Source organism: Schistocerca gregaria, chromosome 4 (assembly GCF_023897955.1).
Source record: "Schistocerca gregaria isolate iqSchGreg1 chromosome 4, iqSchGreg1.2, whole genome shotgun sequence".
In the NCBI taxonomy this organism is placed as follows: Eukaryota; Metazoa; Arthropoda; class Insecta; order Orthoptera; family Acrididae; genus Schistocerca; species Schistocerca gregaria.
Window position 1 is genome coordinate 83,180,200 of NC_064923.1, and position 20,041 is coordinate 83,200,240.

Here is a 20,041-nt window from a genome sequence, read left to right on the forward strand (position 1 = left end):
ATGAGACTCGAGGCACAATGTGACCACATGGAATCATTGCAATTAATAATTTGAAACAAGGAACACATTTCCTTGAAAGTGAGTGTGACAGGATTTAACAGTAGAGCCAACTTCCTTAGTATCAAAAATGCCCCTAGAAAAGCCCAAGGAAGAAAAAGCAACCACAGGAGAGAATCTCCAGAAACTGAAAAAGAAGGAAAGTAATGTTTCAGCCACTGAAAATGTGTCTCTCAATACTCTTTGGCGTCATTAAATGGTGGAAACACGAGTGTGCAGCTCTCTGCCTGAGAAGCAACTATCCCTTATATGGAGCTGTGAACCCTGGACCTGCAGTCGATCCTACAAAAGCCAAATTTTCTGATGAAGGAATTCAGCAAGCTGCAGCAGTTGTTGTTGTTGGAACTGTTATTGGAACTGCTGTTACAGTTGCTGCCGCTGTTCCATGAGTTGCACAAGTCGGGTGTCCATGGGACACTGATGACTTTTTACTTCATCACCAGTTATAGTGACTAGAATGTGACAAGACTGGGAACGATTCAGGAACCACTAGAAACTGGCTGACCAGCTGAGGGCAGAATGGCAGAATAAAAAGTCCACAAGATCGAAAGCCTAAGGCTGCGTTCACACTGCCAACCGGGCCGAGCCGAGCCTGGCCGGGCCACCGCCCGCTTTGATATCAGACACATTGTTTTGAATTGCGGTGTTCACACTGGTGGCCACGCCGACACGGCGTGAGCCTCCTGGAGCCGAGCTGGCGACATCCCGAGTGTTTAATATTGCCGGCGCGAGCCTGTGGAGCAGCACTACAGCTTCTGCAGTACACGCATCACACGTATCCCTTCTGCTTTCGTCACAAGTGTGGCTTCACACGTCTTTTAGTTTAAGATGTTACCTCACATTTCACAATCAGCAAGGAAAAATTACGTCTATTATAATGATACATGAGAAATTACTTTTATTTCATTTATTTAATCTACCGTATTTACATGCATTTACAACAATAGCTTGCCAGCGATCGCGGCACTGCCGCCACTGTATAGTTCGCATTTACTTGGAGACAAATATGAGTGTCTCTGAGGGACGGAAATGTGTCCCTACCAGATGACAATGAATTGTAAAGTCATGCTGTGGTAGTTCCTTATCAGTGGAAATACACTCCTGGAAATGGAAAAAAGAACACATTGACACCGGTGTGTCAGACCCACCATACTTGCTCCGGACACTGCGAGAGGGCTGTACAAGCAATGATCACACGCACGGCACAGCGGACACACCAGGAACCGCGGTGTTGGCCGTTGAATGGCGCTAGCTGCGCAGCATTTGTGCACCACCGCCGTCAGTGTCAGCCAGTTTGCCGTGGAATACGGAGCTCCATCGCAGTCTTTAACACTGGTAGCATGCCGCGACAGTGTGGACGTGAACCGTATGTGCAGTTGACGGACTTTGAGCGAGGGCGTATAGTGGGCATGCGGGAGGCCGGGTGGACGTACTGCCGAATTGCTCAACACGTGGGACGTGAGGTCTCCACAGTACATCGATGTTGTCGCCAGTGGTCGGCGGAAGGTGCACGTGCCCGTCGACCTGGGACCGGACCGCAGCGACGCATGGATGCACGCCAAGACCGCAGGATCCTACGCAGTGCCGTAGGGGACCACACCGCCACTTCCCAGCAAATTAGGGACACTGTTGCTCCTGGGGTATCGGCGAGGACCATTCGCAACCGTCTCCATGAAGCTGGGCTACGGTCCCGCACACCGTTAGGCCGTCTTCCACTCACACCCCAACATCGTGCAGCCCGCCTCCAGTGGTGTCGCGACAGGCGTGAATGGAGGGACGAATGGAGACGTGTCGTCTTCAGCGATGAGAGTCGCTTCTGCCTTGGTGCCAATGATGGTCGTATGCGTGTTTGGCGCCGTGCAGGTGAGCGCCACAATCAGGACTGCATACGACCGAGGCACACAGGGCCAACACCCGGTATCATGGTGTGGGGAGCGATCTCCTACACTGGCCGTACACCTCTGGTGATCGTCGAGGGGACACTGAATAGTGCACGGTACATCCAAACCGTCATTGAACCCATCGTTCTACCATTCCTAGACCGGCAAGGGAACTTGCTGTTCCAACAGGACAATGCACGTCCGCATGTATCCCGTGCCACCCAACATGCTCTAGAAGGTGTAAGTCAGCTACCCTGGCCAGCAAGATCTCTGGATCTGTCCCCCATTGAGCATGTTTGGGACTGGATGAAGCGTCGTCTCACGCGGTCTGCACGTCCAGCACGAACGCTGGTCCAACTGAGGCGCCAGGTGGAAATGGCATGGCAAGCCGTTCCACAGGACTACATCCAGCATCTCTACGATCGTCTCCATGGGAGAATAGCAGCCTGCATTGCTGCGAAAGGTGGATATACACTGTACTAGTGCCGACATTGTGCATGCTCTGTTGCAACTGTTGACTGCAGCTGCGTTTTATAGTGACTTGCTTGTCAGCTGTTGAAGGGTGGGGATTTTTTTAAATTTCTTTATTTGGCCTCCGGCAGCTAACAGCCATTTAGCCAAAGAGTGGGGATTACCTTGACAGTGCAGCGCAGCCTGCCAATGAAGAAAAAAAACAATGAAGAACAATGAAATGCACATCTGTGTTGATCTACAGTAGTTTCATTAACTCTCCATTATTTTTTCTGTCAAAGTAGACAACGAGACTACAGAATTGCGCTTCAGTTTCTGCAGTAAACGTATCACAAATCTCCAGTTCGTTTTTGTGATTAGTTTTACACTACTGATCACTAGTAATTAGTTTTTTTCTGTCCTGCATTATATGACTACACTAAACCAAGCTGTAACCGCGCGAACTCTGTGGCTTGCGGACGCGGCACTGACGCGAGTGAATAGCTCCCATTACTTGTGACCAGAAACAGATATCAGTGTCATTATCATTTCAAAAACTTTTTGGTACTTTTAGCTACATTTCATTCGCAACAATGTATGGTCTAAAACGGATCTTACAGTAAGCTACCCGCTACATAACTTTTTCAGTACAAGATTTGTAAATCAAGTGCACAACGTTGACAAATAGCATCATTTCACAATGACTGTTAAGAAATATGGAAAGATAGATGATTTAATACGAAGCTAAGATGTTACACTACCACGTGTACAAAAATCAGATTTTTTAGTAGCATACTTTCTTCAAAATCGGTTGGGAAGCGTTACGAAACTAAGAAATAATGCGAAACGAAAAGTAGACTTTTTCTTTTTTCACGACGTAAGTAACACTTTTAAGGAAAAAAATAAGTTCATAAAACGATGTGGCGAAGTCTTATATACCGCTACAAATTTTTAAAACATGAAAATCGGAGAAGTGGATTTTCCCCCATTTCGCAGTCGCGGCTCGGCGCGGCACGCAATGTGAGTGCACTACACGTCGGCCTGGGCTAGCTAGGCACGAGCCGACCCAGTAGGCGTCAACCCGGCCCGGCCCGGCCCGGCCGGCAGTGTGAACGCAGCCTAAGATGTAGCAAATTCAGAACCAAGACAATGATGTGAAGTGAGCAGTGAGATCAATTCAATAGCAGAGAGAAATCTCAACTGACTGTGGCGCTGCTGCACTGCTGGCTTTAAAGAGCAGCTGCAGGCAACGATGAGCCAGCAACGTGGGCGTTTCCTCATGGTGGGACTTGCAGCAGTGACACCCCAGCAGATATAGGAGCATTATCTAGCATCTGTCATCGTATTCCATGCCTTCCAGTGGGCCTTCTAGATATCCTCAGTCAGTGCTATATGACAGAAAGTCTTCATTAAAGTCTCCACAAGCAGCAATGTTCCTTTTAAGTTGGCATTATCCAATTAGAATATGGTAATAGGAAGTTCTTGGTGGAATATAAATAATGGAAGAATTAAAGTATAGTTGCAGTGTTCAGTGCTCAAGAGACTACCCCCATGAACACGCTTCAAAAGAGCACTCTGCTCATTATGCAGTACCAGCCTCATATTAAACAGTTTAATCATGTCCTTTTCCAGAGCATTGAGTGTGTATAATGGTGTGTGAAAACAAGGACAGGGTTGCCACAAATTTCCCTGATATTTCTCTGATTTCCAGACAAGTTTTAAGACTTTTCCCTGATAAATTTTGAGATCTCATGGCTAAGTTAAGACGTACATTGACAATCTGTCTTTGCAGCTACGGTACAAGAAACAATAGTGCAAATGAGGAAATATCTTAAAATAGAAAAAAACCTTGCAAGCAGAAGTGAGCAAAAATCTTAGTATTAACATCAATATCTTTTGTAATGAACTTTTTTTTGGATGGAGAAAGCATGCCAAATGGTATAAGTGTTTCATCAAGACCACTGATGTTATTTTATTTCAATAAAATGAAACACATTTGGTGACAAAAATAGGCATTTCCTTGCAGTCACAAAATAGATTTAAAATATCTTCACTGATTTCAGGAATAATCTCAGAAAAAAGTAGGCTCCTTGAAAGAAGTGTATAAGGCAGGGAATGATTCTACAAATCAACACTTTAGGTGACCGCCAATAAAATGTTGGTTCTATTATGTTCATTATTGTCAGTTATTATCCACTGTAATATATCTATTATTTTACTGGTATTGTGTGATTTTTCTTTTGAGAAATATATTAGTACATAGTGTACAAACTGCCAGTGACCGACACATATTTCCTCTCATTACTGTCCATACTTTCTGACATATAAACTACTTTTGAAGTGCCAAAATGTACTAGAACAAATAAAATGTCTATAAAATGCCACACTGTATAACATACTTGTAGTGAGACAACTGCAGTTCCTGAAATCCATCACCCATGGCCTCTCACTGAGGAGTAGTGCAGTCCTGGGTCCAAGGATAAACCATGAAAATCCACTGCATTACACCACACACAAACAGACCCAGGCAGTGGGCAGATCAATGAGACTAGATCTGATGGGTAGGGCTTGAACATCAGTGGGAACTGAATGGCTTCAGATTGGCAGACACGATCCATTACAGATACCTGCAGAAACAGACTACGGTTTTGGCCTGTCGCAGAAATCCACTAATGTGGCCAGTTATTTAAGAGTCACAGACAGCATGTCAATGAAATAAGACTGCAGTGATCAATCCATACAACAGATAACTTGTTAAAATACTCTGAGAACAATAATAATGAGGATAGTCAGCAACTCACCATAAAGGTGATTGCTGAGCCACAGATGGGCATGTAGAAAAGACAATCATCCTCTCACAACTAAATTTTCAGCCACAGATTTTATAAGAAAATGAGAGCACACACACATTCACACAATCACTTAGACACAACACATGCACACTTGACCACTGTCTAAGGTTGCTGCGTCTACAGTCTCTGAGACTCAGATCCAAACAAACCACACCTTATGCCTCCTGTTGGGAGCTGCTAGGCTAGTGACAAGAAGTGAGGGGAGTGGTAGCAAGGGGAGAAGCAGTGGGAATGAGGGAGAAAGGAAGTGGCACACATACTCAGCTGCACCCAGCCAGCCATGAAGCATGACACCCCAGTAAACAAACCATTTCATCTACTGAGACAAAACCAAGATTTATCCTGGAACATCCTATCCACAATCTTCTCATTCCTCCCAAAGTGATATTTGGCCACCCATAAAATATTTGGAACATCCTGGTCCATCCTTATCTCACACCTATTCCCAACCATTAGCCACATTAGCCATGCACCTGTGGAAGACCCAGGTACTAGATCTGTCCTATGCACCCATCGAGGATTTACTGTTATCATTTTGTCATAGGCATATCCTATTCTTTAAAGACGGGGCCATATTATATTCCGATTAGAATGTAACATTTGCACAGCCTATTATGTGAGCATGAAAATCTGCTAGTTGTCAACAAAAACGAGTGGTCGCTGCCAATCAGTACGCTGGAGTAAAGGTAAACATTCACTGTATAGTTGAGGCACATTCATATACATACACTGGCTTGGCACCATTATCCCTGCAAACTACATTGTACAGACATTACAGATTAACTAGACTGAGAAACTTGTATTGGGTGTAGTGACCAAGGGGAAACAGGAGATGGGGAAAGTGGAAAGGGGGGGGGGGAAGAGAGAGAGAGAGAGAGAGAGAGAGAGAGAGAGAGAGAGAGAGAGAGAGAGAGAGAGAGAGAGAGAGAGAGAGGGAGGGAAGGTTGCCTGACAGCTGGGAGGTTGCATACATATTGGGATATGGATGCGGCACCAGAGAGCTCACTCTGGAGTCGGCGGGAGGAGTTGTGTGTGGCACACAATGATGTGGAGGAGCGAACTGGGAGGAGGAGACAGAACAGAAGAAGAGAGATACAGAAAACTGGAAGTGTGAGTGTATAAAAAGAGAGGTGAGGTGGTTTTGATGGATGCTGGGGATAGTTGTGTAGGTTGATGTGGGACAGGGACCATTGAAGATTGAGACTGGGGCCACAAGGGTTGCTGGATCAGAGGAGGTATAAGGACAATTCTCTTCTTTGCAGTTCATAGCAGCAGTTCCTTTCTGCTTGATGGGGTGGCGGATGTAGGGGCAGACACAATACATGTGGCATGGGCAACGAAGCAGCCACTTGAGGTTGAACACACTGTTCTCAGCAGTGTGTCAAATATGTTCTTAATCACAGATAGTTGATGGCCATTCCTTTGGGTGGCCAGCTGGCTGGTTGTCATGCTCACAGCTGGGTTGGTACATAGTATGTCCCTGCCTCTATAGGATTGGATATGCTCGTGATATGACTGAAATAGTACAATCTGGGTGGGTGCATATGACAGACCTTTACTAAATTTTTCCACATGTGCATGACTCATGTAGCAAGAGGCTGGGAATAGATGTGGCATAAGGACAGACCAGGATACTTCACAGACTGGGTGGGTCGCAGAATATACTTTGAGAGCAGTGGGAAGGATAGAGGGTAGGATGTTACTCATTTTCACACACAAAATATTGTAAAAGCTCTGACAAAGGTTCTGGTTAAATAGTTCAAGGCCAGGGTGACAATGGATAACGTGCGGGGTGCTCCTTTGCAGCTGGTTCATGGAGGTGGTCAGAATATTATGGGTACATGTTCCTGTGCCAATCAACCCCTCAACACTGCAAAACCGCCGTCTGCTTCACGTCTGCTGTGCAGCGAGCTACCTTAATTTAAGTATAAACTGTATTTTTCTTACTTGTCACTTCTTCTTCGGTGTGTTTTTGCTTTTAAGAAGCTTTAATTGTCGAGTGCTAGCAATAGTGTTCCATAGATTTCGTGTTTGTTTTGAATACAGTCAGAGGGAGTCCCTTTAGTCAGTCATAGTGCCAGTAGTGCTAGTGTTTGTTTTTAATACAGTCCAGAGACAGGTATTGCTATTTTCATTGTTTTCTACAAGAAGTGGTTAGCAATCACAGTTTAGTCAATAATCAGCCGCCTTTAGTGAATTAGCAGTCTAGTTAAAAGTTGATTAAGTCTCTTCAGTAAATTGATTCCTTAGGATGGATAGGATGTGTGACTGCTGTGTACGGATGCAGGAGGAGCTGGCCACTCTTCGCGAACAGCTCAGCGTGTTGATGGCCGCGGTCAGCCGTCTTCAGGCTGCTGCCTCGGAGTGTAGCAGCAGTGGGGAGTCTGGTGCGTCGCAAGGTACACCCCAGGTGTTACATGCTTCACCCACTGTCCCTGCTGTCGAGACATCTTCGCGGGTACCGCGCGCGGTTGGGCTACCCTCTCCCCAAGGGGAGTGGCGGGTTCAGCAGCGTTTGCGGCGCACGAGGTGGAGGGTAAGTGTGGAGGCTGGCCGTGTGGCATCGCCCGCTCTGCCTGTGAGTGGACATGTGGCTGCTCCTTCAGCAAGGTCCGAGCAGGCACACGGGGGGAGGGGTTTATTAGCTATTGGGAGCTCCAACGTTAGGCGGGTGATGGAGCCCCTTAGAGAAATAGCGGAAAGGTCGGGGAAGAAGGCCAGTGTTCACTCTGTCTGCTTGCCGGGGGGTCTCATCTGACATGTGGAGGAGGCCCTACCGGCGGCGATAGAGAGCACTGGGTGCATCCGACTGCAAATTGTTGCTCATGTCGTCACCAATGACTCCTGTCCTCTGGGTTCAGAGGTCATCCTCAGTTCGTACAGGCGGTTGGCGGAGTTGGTGAAGGCGGAAAGCCTCGCTCGCGGGGTGGAATCAGAGCTAACTATTTGTAGTATCGTTCCCAGAACCGATCGCGGTCCTCTGGTTTGGAGCCGAGTGGAAGGCTTAAACCAGAGGCTCAGCTGGGGTGCAAATTTCTCGACCTCCGCTATCAGGTGGAGAAATATAGGGTCCCCCTGAATAGGTCAGGCGTGCATTACACGCCGGAAGCGGCTACGAGGGTAGCGGAGTACGTGTGGAGTGCACATGGGTTTTTTTTTAGGTTAGAGAATTCCCTCCCTAGGCCCGACAAGATGCCTCCTGAGATGCGGAAAGGCAGGAGTAGGCAAAATGCAACAGGGAATAACAATATTAATGTGCTAATAGTAAACTGCAGGAGCGTCTATAGAAAGGTCCCAGAACTGGTCTCATTAATAAACGGTCACAACGTTCATATTGTACTAGGGACAGAAAGTTGGCTGAAACCACATGTAAACAGTAATGAAATCCTAAACTCAGGTTGGAATGTATATCACAGAGACAGGCTGAACAGTGAAGGGGGAGGCGTGTTTATAGCGATAAGAAGTGCAATAGTAGCAAAGGAAATTGATAGAGATTCGAATTGTGAAATGATTTGGGTGAAGGTCACGGTTAAAGCAGGCTCAGACATGGTAATTGGATGTCTCTATAGGCCCCCGGGCTCAGCAGCTGTTGTGGCTCAGCACCTGAAGAATAATTTGGAAAATATTTCGAGTAGATTTCCCCACCACGTTATAGTTCTGGGTGGAGATTTTAATTTGCCAGATATAGACTGGGAGACTCAAACGTTCATAACGGGTGGCAGGGACAAAGAATCCAGTGAAATATTTTTAAGTGCTTTATCTGAAAACTACCTTGAGCAGTTAAACAGAAAACCGACTCGTGGCGATAACATATTAGACCTTCTGGTGACAAACAGACCCGAACTATTTGAATCAGTTAATGCAGAACAGGGAATCAGCGATCATAAAGCGGTTACTGCATCGATGATTTCAGCCGTAAATAGAAATATTAAAAAAGGTAGGAAGATTTTTCTGTTTAGCAAAAGTGACAAAAAGCAGATTACAGAGTACCTGACGGCTCAACACAAAAGTTTTGTCTCAAGTACAGATAGTGTTGAGGATCAGTGGACAAAGTTCAAAACCATCGTACAATATGCGTTAGATGAGTATGTGCCAAGCAAGATCGTAAGAGATGGGAAAGAGCCACCGTGGTACAACAACCGAGTTAGAAAACTGCTGCGGAAGCAAAGGGAACTTCACAGCAAACATAAACATAGCCAAAGCCTTGCAGACAAACAAAAATTATGCGAAGCGAAATGTAGTGTGAGGAGGGCTATGCGAGAGGCTTTCAATGAATTCGAAAGTAAAGTTCTATGTACTAACTTGGCAAAAAATCCTAAGAAATTTTGGTCCTATGTCAAAGCGGTAGGTGGATCAAAACAAAATGTCCAGACACTCTGTGACCAAAATGGTACTGAAACAGAGGATGACAGACTAAAGGCCGAAATACTAAATGTCTTTTTCCAAAGCTGTTTCACAGAGGAAGACTGCACTGTGCTTCCTTCTCTAGATTGTCGCACAGTTGACAAAATGGTAGATATCGAAATAGACGACAGAGGGATAGAGAAACAATTAAAATCGCTCAAAAGAGGAAAAGCAGTTGGTCCTGATGGGATACCAGTTCGATTTTACACAGAGTACACGAAGGAACTTGCCCCCCTTCTTGCAGCGGTGTACCGTAGGTCTCTAGAAGAGCGAAGCGTTCCAAAGGATTGGAAAAGGGCACAGGTCATCCCCGTTTTCAAGAAGGGACGTCGAACAGATATGCAGAACTATAGACCTATATCTCTAACGTCGATCAGTTGTAGAATTTTGGAACACGTATTATGTTCGAGAATAATGTCTTTTCTGGAGACTAGAAATCTACTCTGTAGGAATCAGCATGGGTTTCAAAAAAGACGGTCGTGTGAAACCCAGCTCGCGCTATTCGTCCACGAGACTCAGAGGGCCTTAGACACGGGTTCACAGGTAGATGCCGTGTTTCTTGACTTCCGCAAGGCATTTGACACAATTCCCCACAGTCGTTTAATGAACAAAGTAAGAGCATACGGACTGTCAGATCAATTGTGTGATTGGAATGAGGAGTTCCTAGATAACAGAACGCAGCATGTCATTCTCAATGGAGAGAAGTCTTCCTAAGTTAGAGTAATTTCAGGTGTGCCGCAGGGGAGTGTCATAGGACCGTTGCTATTCACAATATACATAAATGACCTGGTGGATGACATCGGAAGTTCACTGAGGCTTTTTGCAGATGATGCTGTGGTATATCGAGAGGTTGCAACAATGGAAAATTGTACTGAAATGCAGGAGGATCTGCATCGAATTGACGCATGGTGCATGGAATGGCAATTGAATCTCAATGTAGACAAGTGTAATGTAATGCGAATACATAGAAAGATAGGTCCCTTATCATTTAGCTACAAAATAGCAGGTCAGCAACTGGAAGCAGTTAATTCCATAAATTATCTGGGAGTACGCATTAGGAGTGATTTAAAATGGAATGATCATATAAAGTTGATCGTCGGTAAAGCAGATGCCAGACTGAGATTCATTGGAAGAATCCTAAGGAAATGCAATCCGACAACAAAGGAAGTAGGTTACAGTACGCTTGTTTGCCCACTGCTTGAATACTGCTCAGCAGTGTGGGATCCGCACCAGGTAGGGTTGATAGAAGAGATAGAGAAGATCCAACGGAGAGCAGCGCGCTTCGTTACAGGATCATTTAGTAATCGCGAAAGCGTTACGGAGATGATTAATAAACTCCAATGGAAGATTCTGCAGGAGAGAAGCTCAGTAGCTCGGTACGGGCTTTTGTTAAAGTTTCGAGAACATACCATCACCGAAGAGTCAAGCAGTATATTGCTCCCTCCTACGTATATCTCGCGAAGAGACCATGAGGATAAAATCAGAGAGATTAGAGCCCATACAGAAGCATACCGACAATCCTTCTTTCCACGTACAATACGAGACTGGAATAGAAGGGAGAACCGATAGAGGTACTCAGGGTACCCTCAGCTTGCGGAGTATGGATGTAGATGTAGATGTAATTTACTCCTTCCATTATTTATTTTGCACCATGATTTTTATTCTGCCGTATTTCAAAAGCTTGTTGTTGTTGTTGTTGTTGTTGTTGTTGTCTTCAGTCCTGAGACTGGTTTGATGCAGCTCTCTATGCTACTCTATCCTGTGCAAGCTTCTTGATCTCCCAGTACCTACTGCAACCTACATCCTTCTGAATCTGCTTAGTATATTCATCTCTTGGTCTCCCTCTACGATTTTTACCCTACACGCTGCCCTCCAATGCTAAATTTGTGATCCCTTGATGCCTCAAAACATGTCCTACCAACCGATCCCTTCTTCTAGTCAAGTTGTGCCACAAACTTCTCTTCTCCCCAATCCTATTCAATACCCCCGCATTAGTTACGTGATCTATCCACCTTATCTTCAGCATTCTTCTGTAGCAACACATTTCGAAAGCTTCTATTCACTTCTTGTCCAAACTAGTTATCGTCCATGTTTCACTTCCATACATGGCTACACTCCAAACAAATACTTTCAGAAACGACTTCCTGATACATAAATCTATATTCAATGTTAACAACTTTCTCTTCTTCAGAAACGCTTTAATCATACAGTAAAGCTGCATGTCCTCGGGAAAAATTACGGCTGTAGTTTCCCCTTGCTCTCAGCCGTTCGCAGTACCAGCACAGCAAGGCCGTTTTGGTTAATGTTGCAAGGCCAGATCAGTCAATCATCCAGACTGTTGCCCCTGCAACTACTGAAAAGGCTGCTGCCCATCTTCAGGAACCACACATTTGTCTGGCCTCTCAACAGATACCCCTCCGTTGTGGTTGCACCTGCGGTACGGCCAAAGCTTATGCAGACTTAAAGGGAGACTTACTGTTTGTCGAGAATTTAATAATGATTTCTGTCAGGTATTACTGATTGATGTCATCTAAAGTTGTAGATGTCTAGCTGTGGATTTATTCTTACATTAGAGATTGAAGAATGTAGTGCAACAGTAACTGACAATTTGTTTTTAAACCCAACCATTTTCAGTGATTTTGATGGAAAAGCAATTGACAATGGGATATTTGATCAAGATGGTCAAGGTTTAACAATAAAATATACTTTTTTCTATTATGGATGTGGAACATCGTGATTGTGATGAATAAAGGTTTCCACACATTACTGCAATCAACTGCCTTTTGTTTTATTTTTCAATTTTTTAGTGTATATAATAAAGGGAAACATTCCATGTGGGAAAAATATATCTAAAAACAAAGATGATGTGACTTACCAAATGAAAGCGTTGGTATGTTGACAGACACACAAACAAACACAAACACACACACAAAATTCAAGCTTTCGCAACCCACGGTTGCTTCATCAAGAAAGATTGAAGGAGAGGGAAAGACGAAAGGATGTGGGTTTTAAGGGAGAGGGTAAGGAGTCATCCCAATCCCGGGAGCGGAAAGACTTACCTTAGGGGGAAAAAAGGACAGGTATATACTCGCGCGCACACACACATATCCATCCGCACATATACAGACACAAGCATAGGTCTGCTTGGACCCCAAAAACGGGCCCGCAAAATCGACATGGATGCAATCCCAGGGCTGTCAAGACACAGGCCAAGGTGCAAACGACTGAGGGGGGCAGGCCTGGTGACGCGCACAGACAGTACACCCACGGACCAGGTGCTCAATATTGCCATTGATGCCGGGCCAATACAAACGCCGGTGAGCCAAAACTTTTATACAGGACATACCCCAGTGCCCGCAGAGTAACATACTGAGCACCCGAAGCTGCAATTCCGGAGGGATGACTACCTGGTGGGCATCTGACTCCGTGGCCAACAGAAGGACATCATCGACCACGCAGAGCCTGTGGGACAGGTGGCACCAGGGGCTGAAATCAGACTGCATCTGACGAGTAACATAAAATGGCCACCCGTGGACCACGTAGTTGAGAACCTACCGCAAGACAGGTTTGCGGCAGGTAGCTGAAGCAACATCAGCACCCATAAGAGGAAGACTGTCCAGCACATCCTGGCGGACGGAATCAATGTGAAAGCAGAGGAGCTCCTGTTGGTCAAAGGCAGGTTTGGGGCCCGCTGGGAGAAGTGATAAAGCGTCTGCATTAGCAGGGTGGGCGGTGGGCTTATACCAGATGGTGTAAGCGTAATTACGTAGAAACAATGCCCAGTGCTGGAGATGCTGAGCCGTCCGCTTGGGAAGGTGAGAGTGGGGCCCGAAAAGTGTAACCAAGGGTTTATGGTCTGTCAGGAGGGTGAACTTTGTCCCAAAGAGATTGGAATGAAATTTTTGGACGGCGAACACTATCACCAGGGCCTCCTTTTAAATCTAGGAGTAGTTCCGTTGCGCCGGGGTCCACATCTTAGAGGCATAAGCGATGAGCTGTTCACAGCCATCGGCATCCCGGTGCACAAGGATGGCCCCAATGCCGTATGCCGATGCATCAGCTGCCACAACTAAGGGGCGGTCCGGAGAGAAGGGAGTAAGGCAAGGGGCGGACTTCAGCATTGCCTTTAAATGGAGAAAAGCCTGGTCACAGGTAGGAGTCCAAATAATAGGTACCCCTTTGCGATGCAAGTGATTGAGAGGTTGAGCAACGGTGGCAGCCTGGGGCAAGAATTTTAGCCTGAGGCAAGAACTTAAAGTAATAAGTAACCTTGCCCAGAAACACCTGCAGTTCCAATAAATCCTTGGGATGAGGAAGGTCCTCAATGGCAGCGACATTACGACCTGAAGGGCGAATGCCATCTTTGCTAAGCCCGTGGCCCAAGTATTCCACTTCTGGTTGAAAAAAACAACCCTTGTCCAGCCGACAGCAGAGACCAGCAGACTGCAAAGTGTGAAATAAGGCGCTGAGGTTTTGCAAATGTTCCTGGTGGGAACATCCAGTGACCAAGATGTCATCCAGATAATTCACACATGCAGGGATAGGCTGGGTAAGCTACTCCAGGAATTGCTGGAAACTGGTCGGCACTGAAGCGACACCAAAGGGAAGGAGCTTATACTTATACAATCCAAAAGGCATGTTGATAACCATGGTGTTCTGAGATTCGGCATCCAAGGGCAACTGGTGGTATGCCTAGGTGAGGTCGATCTTGGAAAAATACTCTCCCCTGGCAAGCTTGGCAAGAAAGTCTTCCTGTCGGGGAATGGGGTAAGTGTCAATGAGGGACTGAGCATTGACTGTAGCGCCAAAGTCCCCACACAGCCGAAGGGACCCATTGAGTTTCCGTATGACCTCCAGTGGTGTCGCCCATGTACTATAGGTTACAGGTTCCAGCACGCCAGCGGCCTGGAGCCAATCAAGTTCCTGCTTGACCGCTGGCCGTAAGGCCGCCGGGTCCAGAAAAAGTGAGGCTGTGCATCCGGCCGGAGGGTGATGTGCACCTGAAAGCTGGAAACACATCTGAGATCCGATGCAAACGACCACACAAAAGTAGAGCACGAATCGTCCAAGTCCTGAAAGGAAACAGCCGTGGAAACTACCTTAACATCGTCGGAAATTGAAAAGCCAAACAGTTGAAACGCATCCAGGCCAAAAATATTCGAAGCCGTCAGATGGTCAACGACAAAGAGGGTAAGGAGCCGCGGAACATGCTTGTATGTTACCTGGACGACGAACTGCGCACGAAGAGGAATGGAACCGTCGCCATAGGTGACCAAACGGTGAGAGGGAGGCGACAACGCAAGAGAACCCAGCTGTGTATATGTCGCCATATTAATCAGAGAGGCGGTGGCCCCAGTGTCGACCTGAAAACTGACATCCTCAGTGAAAATTCGGAGCATGAGGAAAAGCTTCCTCACTGATGGGTCATCCTGTGGGACGACTGATTGCAGAGTGTGGATGGTATATTGAGGCCCAGGAGGGGCAGGACTGGATCAAGTCGAGCAACTATGACAAACCGATAATCGTATGTGGCCCTCCTTGTTACACAGCATGCACTATTTCCAGTGGTGGGGACAATCAGGCCGTAAATGAGCAAGATGGAAGTGGACCGCGTGTCCGGTGGTGAGGGGCGACCAAAGGTACCGATGCCATAGAGACGTCGGAACACGAAGAGTCTCGATGGCGCTGGCCCCTGTCGGTCGGGCCATGTTGACATCGCGAGGGCGGAACCCGCCGGGACATTGCAATTGCTGCCACCTGTGGTTGCGCCATAAGACGCTCGTTAACCGCTTGAGCAATTTCAAAGGAGTGGGCAATGCGGAGAATGTCTTCCAAGGAGGGGTTGTCGAGTTTCAACGCTGCAGTATGGACCTCAGGATCGAGAGCCAGCTGAACCACCACATTCTGGATCAGGGAGTCCGCATACGAAGCCTTACACTGCTGATCGGTGCACATAAAATCGCATCGACCGGCTGAGACCCTGCAGTCTGTGACCCAGGAACGATATGATTGACCAGGCTGTTTATGGTACTTGTGGAACTCCAGCCAAGAGGCGACTACATGGTAGTGTTGGGAATAATAGTTCGTCAGCAAAAGGCAGATCTCCTGGAAAGAGAGAGCCACAGGATCGGACAACGGTGCCAACTTGCGAAGAAGAAAGAATGTGTCTGGAGAGGGCCAAGACAAAAAAAAAACGACCGCTGCAAGGAGTCATCCGTGACTTGGAAAGCCATGAAATGTTGTTTCAGCCTATGTAAGTAGGTTTCCCAGGCCTCTTTAGCGTCATTAAAGGGTGGAAACGATGGCGGAAAGCATCGGACACCCGAGGACCCTGAAGCTGGTGCAGTAACGCGTCCTGGGCATCGACTTTGTCCGTTAGCAACTGCAGCGACTTTTGTAAGATGTCTAACTGGAGCTGCTGCTGCTGCATGAGCTGCTGCTGTTGCTCCAGCAGACAGACCAACTTCGCCTCCATACCAAGAACGACCACCGTTTACCTCGTTGCCAAAATGTTGTAACTGCGACCAGGACGGATGCGGGGTAGCACCGACAAAAGGCGCGGCGGGACCCGCGGAGAGGTCCGCGAACAACACAACAGGAAAGGACAGACACGACCAACGTAGGACAGAATGAATATGACAAGACCGAGCAACAGAGTCACTAGGAAACAAACTCGTACACGAACCAGGAAGAAAGCAGTCTAGCGCAAGCAAGGTGTAAACCGATGTAAGCGAGATAAGACTGACTGGCAGAGCGAGTGGCCGGTGCTTAAGTACGCTCTCGGGGGCACCGCTATTGGCCCCTGGGACCACGTATTCCACTGTGGCGCCCCCACACTAAAAACGGGCCAGGAGGCGAGTGCCGCCACAGCTTGCGGTGCGATGGTGTAGAGACCTCTATGGGTCTTCGACGCCCATGACGTCTGGCGCGGATTCAAATTCCGCGGCGCGCGGTACCAGAGTTGGCGGCTGCACTGGGCTCATAAGGCGGAGTCCCCAAAAATCAATCTTTCCTTCTCAATTGGAAATATCACTTTGCAACCCAACTTGAAAATCTTTCCGACAGAAAACATGACATTGAACCTTACCTTGAAAAGTTCTGACCATGATCCCAAATTGATACACCATCTCTACCTCACATCCCTTCCAAGAATTCCTCATATCCAGTATTGCTTCACAACCTTTCCTCAGGTCCCTACAACACGACCCTATCCTCTCCTCCGCAGAATTCCCTAATAGCCGAGACTCCATCATTATCCTCCCATCAGACAAAGGATCTACCACTATGGAACTTGACAGACAGGAGAATGTCAGTGGAGGTCTACGCCAGCTGCCCGACAATTCTACTTACAGCATCTGCCATCAAGATCCCATCCCTGTGATTCAAAGTGACCTGCAGTCCATCCTAAAAACCCCACGCCCCTCACAAGGACTTAATCTCAATCCATAGAACTTCTTACCCCACCCAAACCATACACCCTCCATCTTTTACTTTCTTCCTCCGATCCACAAACCCAATCATCCTGGCCGTCCGATACTTGCTGGCTTCAAAGCACCCACCAAATGTATATTTGCCTTAGTTGATCCAACACCTGCAACACATAGCACAAAGACATTCCTCTTATATTAAAGATACCAACCATTTCCTAGATAATCTGAAATCCATGCCTGTCCCACTCCCACCAGACAGCTTGCTTGTCACCACTGATGCCATCTCTCTCTATACCAATATCCCCCATGTAAATGGTCTGTCTGGTGCTGAACATTTCCTCAGTCAACACTCACCTGATTCCAAGCCTATGACATCGTTCTTGCTCACTTTAATCAACTTCATATTTACCAACAATTACTTCACCTTTGAGGGGCAGACATACAAAAAGATCAAGAGTACGGCCATGGGAACGAGGATGGTTCCTTCCTATGCCAACTTTTTCATGGGCACCTTGGAGGGGGCTTTCCTGAGATCCATAAACTTTCAGCCCCTGGTTTGGTTCAGGTACTTTGATGACATCTTTGCTGATGGACTCATGGTGAGGCTGACCTGTTAAAATTTATAAATACCTTCTTGCAATTAAATTTCACATGGTCCTATTCCGAATCCTGTGACATTTTCCTTGATGTTGATCTGATCCTCATCGAAGGCCAGCTCCACACTTTTGAACACCTCAAACCTACCAATAAAAAATAGTATTTACAGTTTGACAGCTACCATTTTTTTCCATGTCAAACATTTCCTCCCACAGAGCCTTGGCATTTGAGGCAAACATATGTGTTCTAATACAGACCCTTTACAACAATACAACACCACTCTCACTTCAGCCTTCACTGGACATGATTATCCCAAGAGCCGAGTTCAACAGCAGATTTCCCCTGGGCCATCACATCCAATCCTGGTACTGCTGATCCTTCCCCCCCCCCCCCCCCCCCCCCCCAAAAAAAAAAAAAAAAAAAAAAAAAAAAAAAAAAAAAAACTTTTGCAGTACACCACTTGTCATCCAGTATTACCCTCGTCTTGAATGTATCAATCAGCTACTTTGATAAGGCCGTGACTTCCTAAAATTGTGCCCTGAAATGAGATGCATTCTGTCAGAGATTTTGCCCACCACACCTAGAATAGCTTTCTGTCACCCTCCAATCTCCACAAAACATCCTTGCCAGGCCATATGCTCCTTCTGCACCCATCTTTCTGCCCTATGGCTTCTACACCTACGATTGTACCCACTGCAAGACTTGCCCAATGCACCCTCCCACCACGACCTATTCCAGCCCTGTAACTGGCAAAACATATACTATCAAAGGGAAAACCACCTGCAAAACAACACGTCATATTCCAGCTACTTGTAAACACTATTTGGCCTTTTACATCGGCATGACTACTACCCAGTTATCAGTGAGGACGAATGGGCATAGGCAGAGGGTGTATACAGGCAACACACAATATCCTATTGCAAAGCATGGCGTACAACATGACAGTCATGACCTCGGCGCCTGTCTCACCACACGCGCCATCTGGATTCTTCCCCCCACACACCAGTTTCTCAGAACTCCACAGGTGGGAACTTGCATTACAACATGTCCTTGGTTCACACCACCCACACGGCCTTAATTTATGTTAATTCCTTCCATGTCAGCATCTATTCACAGTAACTAATCCTTTCTTCATTCCATTTCAGTTTTCTACATCTTTCATTCTCTGACTCTTCTGTTTTCGCCGTTCCCCCTCCCATCTCTTTTACATATAATGCACTTAGCTATTCACTATTATTAACTCATGCACGATGTTTTAGTAGTAATCTCTGTCTAGCATATTAGCCAGTCTTCGACATTTAAGCTCTCAGGTTTTCAAATCTCATCTGGTGCAGTCCGCAACAATCAGTATTTCTTTCTCATCCTGTCTGGTAAGCCTCCAGCCCTTTTCCTTCCCCTTCAACTCTTCTGCCAGAAGAAGGAGCCAATGGCTCTGAAAGCTTGTAATAGTTAAATCCTTTTGTGTGTGTGTGTGTGTGTGGGGGGGGAGTGGTCCCCTGATACAATCTTTTTATCTGTCTGTTTACATTATATTATCAATAATTGATTGTTTTTGTTGTTGTATTAATATACTGGGGTGCAGGAACATCAGTGACACATGTATAATAATTTTATACAAAACTACTGAATAACAGCCATTTCATTAATGAGTGTTTTCTATTGTTCACTATGGCTGAGATATTTTAGGTCTGCATAAACTTTTACATACATAATTTTTTCCCTACTAAAGATGTGTGTGAATACGAAGACTTAACATACCTCTTGGAGTGACTGGGCAAAGGCTTCACTTTGCTTGACAATGGTGAATCCTTTCCTCTTTCTTGCAGTCTTGCGTGTGGTTCTACAAATAGTACTTGCTTTGGAGGTGTAATGTCCATTGAGCCTGTGTTTTGATGTTCATCATTCTCAAATCTTTGTGCCACTCCTGAAGTACTTTCACAATCTTTGTCACTTGTTCCACTTGCTGGTATTATTTTCTTTCTTTCAAATAGGTTACTAGAAGATGCTTTAATTTTACCACAAAGTGCTTCTGCTTCTTGTGTGTCCAGTGCCAATACTGGTTCAGAAGAGTCTTGGATCACTGTTCCCTTACATCCTTGTAATAGTTTAGATGCGAAGCTGAATGCTGGATTACAATATTTCTCCAGTGAGCAATGTAAAATAGCTAAGCCAATTTCACTCACAGGTATAAGTCTCCTAGATGATGCCTGCAGATAGTCTGAAGATCAGATATGATAAACATTACTTATATTTGTAACTTTAAGTGTCCTGAAAGACATATATCATCTACTAAACTACATACTATACTTTCAAATAGTTATGCAGTATATCACTGCAGTTATTATATATCAAGGAATACTTTCAGCACAAA

General features: G+C 46.1%; 1 protein-coding gene across 1 annotated transcript in view; it reads right to left on the reverse strand.

The window, feature by feature from the left end:
- The window catches only part of LOC126267235 (nibrin-like), a 172,364-nt gene that overhangs the window by 41,931 nt on the left and 110,392 nt on the right, over positions 1-20,041 (reverse strand). The window contains exon 7 of the mRNA XM_049972217.1: positions 19,429-19,888. Coding sequence (XP_049828174.1) covers positions 19,429-19,888 — 460 coding nt within the window. The remainder of the gene's footprint in view (positions 1-19,428; positions 19,889-20,041) is intronic.